At 41.1% G+C, this 11,350-nt stretch overlaps 1 protein-coding gene across 3 annotated transcripts; it reads right to left on the reverse strand.

The window, feature by feature from the left end:
* Positions 1 to 1,977: 1,977 nt before the first annotated feature.
* On the reverse strand, positions 1,978 to 9,617 carry LOC118965988. 3 transcript variants are annotated; one of them, XM_036987358.1, is made up of 8 exons: positions 9,360 to 9,617; positions 8,968 to 9,043; positions 8,620 to 8,738; positions 8,355 to 8,391; positions 7,823 to 8,223; positions 2,760 to 6,360; positions 2,512 to 2,599; positions 1,978 to 2,170 (listed from the first exon to the last, which is right to left on the reverse strand). In XM_036987358.1, exons 2-8 carry the CDS (start codon positions 9,004 to 9,006, stop codon positions 1,992 to 1,994), a joined length of 4,464 nt encoding a protein of 1,487 aa, XP_036843253.1. In that variant the 5' UTR covers positions 9,007 to 9,043; positions 9,360 to 9,617; the 3' UTR covers positions 1,978 to 1,991. The 3 variants fall into 3 exon arrangements, with proteins under 3 accessions (XP_036843253.1, XP_036843184.1, XP_036843291.1); XM_036987289.1 differs by lacking the exon at positions 9,360 to 9,617 and having other exon boundaries at positions 8,968 to 9,348; XM_036987396.1 differs by lacking the exons at positions 8,620 to 8,738; positions 8,968 to 9,043; positions 9,360 to 9,617 and having other exon boundaries at positions 8,142 to 8,223.
* Between the last annotated feature and the right edge of the window lie 1,733 nt (positions 9,618 to 11,350).

Genomic DNA, 11,350 nt, shown 5'->3' on the forward strand with positions numbered 1-11,350 from the left:
CTCAAGTAACAAAAAACGTATCATATTTCACTGGCTATTTGTAGTAGCCAAATGTGAATGGAATTATAATTATTCTAGAATCATTCAGTTGACTGAATGTGACTGTGGTTGTGCTGTATGTGACTATGTGATTGTACTGAATGTGGTTGTACTGTACGTGATTGTAAGTGTTTGACATGGGTCTAATTGAGCCCCCCCCCCCACACTTAACACTAGTTTTTATCCATAGAAATCCTCACTTGCTGATGAAGACCTATAGTGGTTGAAATCAATGTAAAATACAGTATGAACACTGCTGCCTTAAAACTCTTTTATTAAGATGTGGATCATTATTGCTCATTTAAATGAGTCTGTGCAGTGTCAAAATAATACACCTGATACATAAGGGGGGAAAATGCTAAAAATACCACAAGACATGAAATAATGGCATTATGGGAAAATAATACATACTGTATTTCACATAGAGTATTTGACAAACTCTTTATTTACGTTACAAAACTGACAACTACTGTGACGATGTGTTAGCACAGCATGTGTCATCATTCCCCTGCAGTGTGTGGATTTACACAGCAACATAGCAGACAGCTTAAATAGTTTATTTTTTATTTAACCTTTATTTCACTAGACAAGTCGGTTAAGAACAAATTCTTATTTACAATGATGGCCAAACCCGGACGACGCTGGGCCAATTATGCAGCACAATATGGGACTCCCAATCACTTGGGAGTGGGAAGGATACCAAATCCAATATCACACACTTCTTCCTTAGTATTCTGAGAACTGTCAGATAGCTGTGAGAGCTATGAGTGGATCGTGGACCCATGCATAAATGATAACTTTACTGTAACTCAGTGGGGCAAGTAGAACATCCGGGTTAGTGTATGTACATTATCTGGACAGTTGATTGTCTTTGTCTCAAAGCCTTTCCATTTCTGGGGTATTGAAGAAGCTTCTGATCTCAACCTTCTTGACAGGTAAGAAACACTTGGTTAGTGTATGTGTCTTATCCAATGGGTTGTCAGGTGAACGTTGAAGATGCTTCTTGGAGGTGATCTAATGATGTCATTGAATCGCTGTCATTGAGTTGCTCACTGGACAAGACAATTATTCACTGAAAATTAAATCTGTCTTTCATTTCACTTATGTTGATACTTGATTGGCTATTTGCTGTCTTTTGAAAATACAAAAATAAATATAACTGTTTTATGAAGCACTTGTAGACATTCATTGTTTTCAAAATCATATTTTCAGCAAAACAGATACATACGTTTACAATACGACATCAAATCAAAATAAAATAAAGTTTGGGGTCTGGGACAAAAGGCTCCTGAACAGCTTCTACCTCCAAGTCAGACTGCTGAACAGCTTCTACCCCCAAGTCATTAGACTGCTGAACAGCTTCTACCCCCAAGTCATTAGACTGCTGAACAGCTTCTACCCCCAAGTCATTAGACTGCTGAACAGCTTCTACCCCCAAGCCATTAGACTGCTGAACAGCTTCCACCCCCAAGCCATCAGACTGATGAACGTTAATTAAATGGCCACCTGCACTATTTGCATTGACCCCCTTGGTTATTGATGTATTTTTCAAATTGTTTTCCACTGACTCTCTTGAATTGGCTCGATGCACACTCACTACACTCTACCCACACATTCACTGTGACACTGACCGACTTTCACACTAGCTGCTGCTACTGTGTTTATTATCTATCCTGATTGCCTAGTCACTTTTACCCTTACCTACATGTACATACTGTATTACCTCAACTACCTCCCACCCATGCACATTGACTCGGTACTGGTACTCCTTGTATATAGCCTTGTTATTGTTATTGTGTTACTATTTAGAAAATATTTTCTTACTTTTTAACTCTGCATTGTTGGGAATGGGCTCGTAATAAAGCATCTCACAGTTGTTTTCGGCGTATGTGACCAATACGATTAGATTCTCATCTGAACAAATGAATGTTCTCATTGTTATAATGAGGAATTTATTTAAATAATTTGGTTTTCCTTGAAGATTTGAATGTGCTGAGAAAGCCTTTCGTGATGGATCTAGACAATCTGGTGAAAAGGGAGGGTTTGCGACTCTTCTCTTCAAGTGGGAAGGACGATGCGATATCATAAATTCCCTCTGGAGAAAAGGAGCCATGAGATGTTGTCATCGTCTCTGCAACGAAAGACCATCCAGCATGCCATCAATTTACATTTTTACTCATTTATCAGACACTCTTATCCAGAGAGACTTACAAGGAGCAATTAGGATTTGGTGCCTTGCTCAAGAGCACATTGACAGATTTTGCCTCGTGAACTCAGGGATTCTGAACCAGCAACCTATCGGTTACTGGCCCAACCTCTTAACCCACTAGGCTACCACCCAGCCCACAGTACAGTATGTCATAGGTAACAACTCAGAGGAGTACAATGTCTTTCCAAATGAATTAGTGTAATGGTAAAGGGATAATGTCTCAGTCTTGACTGAGCAGCAGCCTAAACAGCAGCAGGGCTTACCTGTAAAGTACACAGTAGGGCAAATGTTCTGAGGCTGGTACTCCAGAGACTCTTGAGGACAGAGGTTCTTACTAACTTTCTTGGAACCCTGGTTGGTGGGAAAAGGCACATTAAAACAAACTGAAATGTTTTCGATATCTTAAAGTACAGCATATCAACTGCAAAGAAGCAGTGCAATGCCATGACACAAAGAATCATATAAAAGGTCAACAGCAGTGTTATTCATGAAAGATGTATGTGTACTATACCTTTGTATTGAAGGTGAGGACCTGCTCTCCAGTACTGCTGATGGTATCCCTTTCCAAATCAAACACGCCTTCTACAATGTCACTGGTGGCCACGCTGGTAGCGGACTCAAAATAACATTTAGCAGTGGCTTTGGTGATCATTTGAAGAATGACCATGCAAGTAGAAGTCTTTGGATCGTTCTGGACTGAAACATCAAAGTTTATGTTTTCATACTCATCTGACCACTGTCTCAGGAAGCACTTCACTGTCTCTTCAGCAAATATCTGGAGAAGCTGAGAGGAGAGCTCCTTGGATATGGCACATTGTTCCTTTCCCCATTTCAGCCTTGAAAGAATGGAGTCTGAAGCACTTTTGGCTGCTTCCAATGTTAAGACCTGTGGAGTGCTGTGGCTGTCCTGAAGGGCTATCACTTTATCCACCAATTCATGGCTGAAAATGTGGATGGTCCAAGTGGAAATGATTTTTCTCAATTTCCTAACAGCAGATCGGAGGTTGTCAGGATGAGAAGCACCCTGTCCATTTTCCTGTGTGTTCTCAACACTTTCCACCATAATGTCCACTACCACCCCAGCAGCTTGCCTGACTTTGTCCACAAAGGTTACAGGAAGTAAGTCCTCTGTGTGAAAGAAGTCCTCAATGATTGTGTTTCTAACAATGGGAAAGTCAATCTGAGCAGGAAACTCAGTGGGGATGGGAGTCCCGGGTAAAGCAAAGTGCCATTTCGACTGCCTTAATTTTGAAGTAGGTGTTAGAGAGATGGAGGAGCGTGAAGAAGAGGTATTTCTTGTATTTTGGCTGTCAGCACTCCTACAACGGATCGTGTCAATATCCTCCAGCATGGATCCTGAGAGCTCAGTGGTTTTAGGTAGTAATTTGTGCGGAATGTCCACACAGGCATCGTTTCCACCAGGTGTAACACTGCTCTGGTTGACCTCAAGATGGCCGAGACTTGCTCTTTGTGATGCAGGACTGCTTTGATATGTAAAGATTTGGATTGAACCAAGTGTTGTGTCGGATCTTTGAAGATCTTTTCTGAGAAACTCCGTAATCTTACTTTGCAGACTGTAGTAGATGTTACGAGCAACAGACCAGATCCTTTTCTCAGAAACCTGTCCAGTGGTGAGCAGGGAGGTTCCAGATACCATGTCAGATGATTGGGTGGTCTGGGTGAGCTCCTGCTGGTCTTTCACCATGGTTTGTATAATATCAGTAGATGTGGTGGATGTAGATACAGACTGGAGGTACTTATCTGTTGTACCTTCCTCCACAATGTTAAATGATCTAGAGAGGACCTCACTCACTCCTTTCTCAGCTTTGGTTTGGAACTCATGACTAGAGAGTTTTTGGAGGCTCTTTGTTGAAAGACTGTGGGAAGATGCAATGTCTTTGGAGGCAGCCGTGCTGCAATCTAGACTTACTGGAGAGGTTCGCTCAGGAGAACCTTGGAGACGTTCAAACATGTCTTCACATGGTGTTGGGGACCTTGACAAGGAGATGTCCTTCAGCTGAGACAGAACACCACCTACCAACATGTTGACCTCAAGGGACATATCAGATATTTTCTTTCCTACTGTGGAGAAGCAAGGTGCATTTGATGTCTGATCCTCGCATGAGGTCAAGATTGTTGAAATTACCTCTTTGGTACTATTGGTCAGTAGAGCCTCGTCTGTTTCAGTCCAGAGAAGTTTTGAACTCTCGCTGACACCCCTGTGTAGAGCAAATTCAAGGTTCAAACTGTGCAAGTGAGGCACACTCTTACTAGCTTGCCTCAAGTCCTGGCTTGCCAAACCAAGGTACTCCTTAGTCCCAAGATTTCCAGAGTCCTCTGTGGGTATATGACTAGACATTCTTCTCTGCATGTCTGACCTCCGCTGGTGAATGATGAAGTCCTTTAATGTCTTCTGAATATTGTTATATAAACTAGTGGTAGCAGACCAGATCCTACTCTGTAGCTTTTGTGCATTTTCCTGGACGTCAGGTTCTCTCTCCTCTACTTCTGCAGGTTGCGCCAAGCTCTGCAGGTCTTCCACAAATGTGTCAATGATGCCAAAGGCAGCAGAATCCGCACAAATATCCTTTGACCATGTGTACTGGTTTTGAATGGAACAAGACCTGGAATAAGCAGGCTGTGCACTAGTTAAGCTACTGGTGGACTTTTTAACTAGGAACTCACTCACTGCTTGAGTGGCATTTCTCTTAAATTCCTCACTTGAGAGTTTTCTAATACAATCTAACAGACTGGTCAAAGAAGCTGTGGCCTTACTTCTGCTGTCCTCAATTTGACAGGGGAACTCACATACTATTGGTGATGAGGACCTGGAATGGGAGATATCCCCAAGCTGAGCCAGAACACCCTCTACAAATGTCTCTCTCTCAATAGAGAAGCCTGATCCTTTTTCTCCAACAGTGTTGTACAAGACCAGAAGCTCTGAGATGACTTCTTTGGTGCAAGTTGTCAGAAGGAGCTTGCTTTCTTCTGACTCAGTTTTTGCCCAAAGAAGTTTTGAGCTCTCACTTAGGCCTCTTTGTAAAGTAACTGCACCAGTGGACTCTGGCAACTGAGGCTCACTCTTACTGGGCCTATATTTCATGTCTAAGCAAGGAAGTGGAACTGTCTCCTTAAACTCAGCATTTGTGATGTTGTCATCAGATGTGACAATGCTCTTTAGGGCAAATCTCTGAAGCTTGCCGAAATAATCTTTCAAGTTGTTTTGGATGCTGTGGTAAATGTGAACAGCAGCAGACCAGGCACTCTTCTGTTGGGGACTCTCTTCAGATTCAGCCAAGGACTTCATATCTGACACGAAAGTCTTAACAACTACTGACGCTGCTGAGCCCACTGGGTGAATTGACTCTGTCTTTACAATGCCAGACAATGTTTGACCTGATACAGCACCTGTTAACTCAGACTGAATGACTGAACTAGGAAAGCTCAAACTACTGACTTTTTTGTCAAGAACTCCACTCACTGCTTGTATTGCTGATGTTTGAAACTCCCGGCTGGAGAGTTTTTGGATGCTCTTAGATGTGAGCGTGCAGGAGGAACCAGATTCACCAATATTGTAGCTGGTCTCGTATTTCCTTATCAGGGCATCAAGATCGTCAATGAAGCCAACATGCGATGCCAAAAACGTGATCTTGTCCTTCAGATCTTCCAGCAAATTCTGTTCGTTCTCGTCAACAAAAGCCACCATTGTGTCAGAGATCATGGTCATGACTTGCCCTGTTAGACTTTTGCTCTCTTGGTCAACTTTTTCAAGTTTAGCAGCCAGCTCTCTCACCATGCTCTCAGTCACCTTGGTCTGTGAGTCTCCCCTTACCGGTGTCACTACAGAGGTTTGGCTAGCAGAGGCACTCTTAACGACCACTGATAAGGCCGACTTGACATCTTTAGCCAACTCTGCCATTACAGCAGGGGTTAGCATCATAGAGCCTGCACTTCCAGATGGAGAATTGGACATGCATGCAAGTTTGGATAGAGAACCTTGCAGGCTGTCCTGCACACAGGTGACAAGGGTGTCCTCTGAGACACCTAAGAGGACTTGTAGCGTCTCAGAGTTGGTTGTTTTCTTCTGCACATCAGACAGAGAGGTTAGAGTCCTTGGGAAAAAAAACGCAGAAATCATCAAAGTCAAACAAATAATATGTAAGGCTGTGATGCACATTCAGTGTGTCAAATACATCTGCACCATTGAAAACAATGAGGAAAACGCTGCTGTTTCTCTGAGAAAAAACCTTAGTGTGATGTCAGCCTAACTGCTTAATTTCTAAAGCCCAATAAAATGTATTTTGTATAAGTCATTTGTATTGAAACTGGCCTGTAGATATCTATCTATCCTGGCAATATCTATCCTCTACAAAAATCCAAATTGCTATAAACTTCAAATACTGTAACTTCTAATAACTTCAAGGACAATCATAAATACAAGGCAGTTTGAAGAATGTTAAAGGGAAATTTCTAAATGTTTCAACTTCATATTCATCATCTCCAGCACCACCCCAACATCAGCATATGTGAAAAACGGGCATTTCTATGTTTTGTAGTAAAAAAGAAAGAGGAAGATAAGTGTTTTCTATGACATCATCAACCAATTAGCAGGCAATGCCTACTCATAATTGGTTAAAATCACACGATGCACACTGATGATGTCATTAGAATCTAGAGCTGAGCATTTAACCAACATTTTTGTTATTTTTCGGTTTTTAAACAACTAATTGACCGACGTCGGCTCAATTATTTGAATTCCATATAGTTAATTTTTTTCTTCTTCTGTGAGCTCGATGCTCAGTTTCTGTAGAGATAAATCAGATCAAGCACGAACTATGCAATGTAGTAGGGAGTTGTAGTTTCCAACAGGCCAATATTCTACATAGTTTAGCACAGAAAATACGGCAATTAATTCCCATAATCCATTGCACGCCCACTTGCTTGTCCACTCTGTGTGGAGCAGATACGGAAACCTCATTGACTGAGACGGAGAGACGAGAGAATGCATGAGAGAGATAAAAAGCAGTTGCGTTGCGAGGATTCTCTACCTGGAAATACATGATCTAAGTGATTGACAGTTGGTGTTCAGCGGTCATAAAAGTAGGTCTTATTTACTTAGAAGAACTACTAAAATAGTGATTTTGTCAGACAGGATAAGCAGCAGCTCTATAGAGATGAGTTGATGACTTGGAATGAAATAATAAAGTCATCAAATAAATATTTTATATGAGAAAGTAAATGATGGTTGATAAGTCATAAACAGTAATGGACAGTCACTACCATCACGGGACTTTTATTCATTGTTTTATTATGTGTTGTTACAGCATTCAACACACATAATCCATAGTGCATTCAATGTCTAAAAAAAGTATTGAAATCCAAAACCGTGATTATTTTTTAAATATTTGAATGGAAACCAAACCAACCTCAAAAAGCACTAATTTCTCAGCACTATTGGAAACAGTTACGTCCCTCTATATTTTTTTTACTACAAAGCATGGAAATGTGTAATTTTCACATATGGTGATGCTGGAGATGAATATGAAGTTGTTAAATTTCCCTTTAAGAACATACCTCATGGCCCCCTTGGGCAGGTAGCTTCCACTGCCCAGACTGCCCTTAGTCAGGTAAATCTCCTTGAACTTAAGTTGTGATTCCTGTTCTTCTTCCTCTTCCTGCTCCATACAGTTGGAGGAAGGGTAGGGAGTCGGGATGCGAAAGCTATTGTAAGACTTTCGACTGCCTGGCCTCTTAGGTACACCAGCCTCAGTAAATCTCACGCGGGACTTGGTGTTAGTCTTATCGTCTAACAGACTGGTGAGTGACGCTGTGAGAGATCTCTGTGACAATGGAGAGGAGGCAGCATCTTGGATGCCCAGTAGTTCGTAAAGACCTGGGATGATGATCTGCATCAGCTTGTCCGATAAAAACTGGACAATCCTCAGACACAAGCCGGCAAGCTGTTGTTTTGTCAGCTGTATTCCAGAAACAGAAGAAGTGTTTTAAAATGTTGCATAGTGCGTCTTTTTAAAGCTTATGAACAAGGTTAAACATTAGGCAGAGTTTTCATGGTAATCTAATTAAATTGTCAGTAACATGATCTTACCGGGTCAAACATGCCCTCACGAATCCCCCTCCATTGCCTGAAAACAATGTTGTTATAAATGTTGTCATATCAGGATGCGTGGCAGAATAGTTTTTATTTAATTATTTGCCTGATTGTGAAGTTATACTTGCTTTGTGTCAGTTGTTTTGGCAAAATTGCAATGTGACAACTTTTCTAGCACTGAACATTTTTTTCAGATTGATCAGTTTCTAATTTGATCCTATTTCCTTGAAGGTGTGATAGTACCAAAGAAAACAGAACATACTTCTCAGTTAGGTTTTGAAGGAAGTCCATAAGTGTCAGATGTTCCACATTGTTGAGCTTCCCCTCTTCTGTGGTTTCCATCACTGAGGTTGCTCTGCTCCTGGTAGAATTGCTCTGCTCCTGGTAGAAATGTAATTATATTGCAAATAATCAAACTTAATAAACAACAAATATCATACTGAAATAATTATTAACTGTTAAAGAGTGGAGGAGCATTGGCAACGTTGGGCCAATTAAACAACTGCAACACAACAGAGATGGTTGTGGTACGTCAACATTGCCAATGATAGCATCACTATAACATTTTATTGGATTAATGTTGTAATATGAAATGACAAGGTCAACTTACCATCTCATTGACAGCTTCAGAGGTCAGGTGGTCATCCATCACACAGACAGGCAGGTCTAGAGACTGGGACAAGGCTCTATGGTCATAACCAGGAGAGAATGGAAACATCAGAGCAGTCCCAATGGCAGAATCTAACCACTGTCTTCATGTCAAAGACTCACTCACTCATTTGCTTTGTCAAACCTACACCTTAGAATGACTTCGATATTAAAAACCCAGGCTTTCCTAAAATGTTTACCTCAGCCAGTCTAGAACCCAGGTGTGTCTGCAAAACACATGTACTCCTCCATAAGGTTCATGGCTTGCCTATTGTTTTATCCCAGTACAAGAGGGGCAACTGGATTCAGGATTAAACACAAGCAGTCTTTAAGGTATATCTTATTACAGCATACCTTATTATTTTCTTCCATCTGGCAATATCATTTTAAGGAATGAAATCTGTTTTGTTGCTAGTATTATTAGTAACTGTAGGAAAATACAGCTGTAGAGTACAAGAATCAGCTACTTTCTGAAGGGCAGCCAAGCTCATAAGCAATTTAGAACCTACAGACAATTATGACAAAGTTGGAACGCATGATTGCGTCACAAACGCCTTGTGGTCACATGTTATTTTAGGGCGTGGCTCCGCATTCGTGACCGGTTCTCATATTTCTATTTCCCGGTATCCGATAGTGCTGGAATTTGCCATTAATACTTTTCTCATGCCGAAACCGGATTAAATACATACCGGTGGTTAAATGACAAAAATTATTATATTCGCAATGTCATTAAACAACAACAACATAAATAGCTACTACAGTACCATTTGTTTGATTTTTGTGGACCCACGACTAGACTTTATCCATGTTAGCTAGTTGCTAGCGATGCTAGTCAGCATAGGCTGCTACGTGATAAACAGTTCGCGTTAGCGAATTAGCTACCTAGTTAGCCAGCCTAACAAGCTGTCAAATCCAATGGAAACCGATGCAACCCTGCTGCCAAATAAGGGCTAGCTCGATGACCCGTGGTAACAGTGAGGTCCCCATGAGTTTCAAGGCTTTAATAAGTGCTATCGTGCAGAAAAAGCGAATAAAATACTGGTTGATGAGCTAGCTAAGTTAGCTAGCAAGACGGATATGACCGTTAACAGCGTGCATGCACAAATGCATGACGACACATTGTATCTCAGTGAAGCAGGCATGCAGAACGAGATCGCCCCACCAAGCCAGATAGTAGAGGGGTACAACAACGCCGGGACACAGAGGCATAGCTCATACAATTATATTTTGTCCCGGTCAATGACTATCCTTGTTGAATAATAAATACCTGCGTCAAATATATGGCATCACATGCTAGTGCAAAGATAGCTTGCATGAATTTTTTTTTTAATCCAGTGACCACTAGATGTCCTCGTATATCCACATTTAGATAAAATATACTTGATTTTTCATCAGCACTGTGAATGACAAGCCCACTGAATCTAGTTTAATAATCTTTATACTCAGCAGGTAGAGGCATAGGTACTTCAAATCAGTGCTTAATTTGAGCCGGATCATGCCAGAACAGGATCCGGCACCTTTCCGTTCTGGACTGCTTTGTTCCGGAACCTATTTGGCCGAATCCGGTACCTCTCGTGCCATGAAAAATAATGTTCACTTTTTGCTATGTAATAATTATAATAAAAGCGATCAAAGTTCATTCGAGTTGCCTCTTCGTCAATTATCCTGCCCCCTCATCTCTCCAGAGTTGCACTTCATCATTTGTTTCCTTATAGAATCATAGCTGCGTGAAGGGTTCTGGAGGAATTTTCTAAAGTTACGGAATTACTGCTGTCTGTTCAGAAATAAATTAAATCATTCAGAATAGCCTAATACGTCATGAGAAACCCTATAATTTAGCTACAGAGGACCAATAGCTTATTTTTTAAATAGCCTAGCTGCGGATTGTAACCCAATAACAAAGAATAGCCTACAGTCGGGAACGCGAGGCAAATCTGTCAGTGAAAAAACAGCAGGCAGACAAAACAGGCCTTTTGCAAAATTTCAAATACAATCGAGGGAAAACACAGGTTGAAAAGCAATGACTCTTGCTGAAAGATAAGACTATGCTGTAGACTACCAAAATATTTGATCAACTCCCAAACATTGTTTTACAAAACAGAGAGAGGGAGAGATAGGCTTTTGACACGAGCGCATCGACAATCTCCAGCGAGTGAGCTGCGCATCATTGGGTGAGTCAGTGAAACTGGAAAGCATTTTTAGGACTAATTTCCTCCTCATATTGTAGCCTACTATATGTTTCTCCACAAACCTAGGCCTATAGGCTATTGATGGATTCAAGACAAGGTCGTTTTTATTGATCTCAGATACTAAGTTTGTCAGTGTCAAAGTAGCCTGCCATTTCG

This window comes from Oncorhynchus mykiss, chromosome 1 (assembly GCF_013265735.2).
Source record: "Oncorhynchus mykiss isolate Arlee chromosome 1, USDA_OmykA_1.1, whole genome shotgun sequence".
Taxonomy (NCBI): domain Eukaryota; kingdom Metazoa; phylum Chordata; class Actinopteri; order Salmoniformes; family Salmonidae; genus Oncorhynchus; species Oncorhynchus mykiss.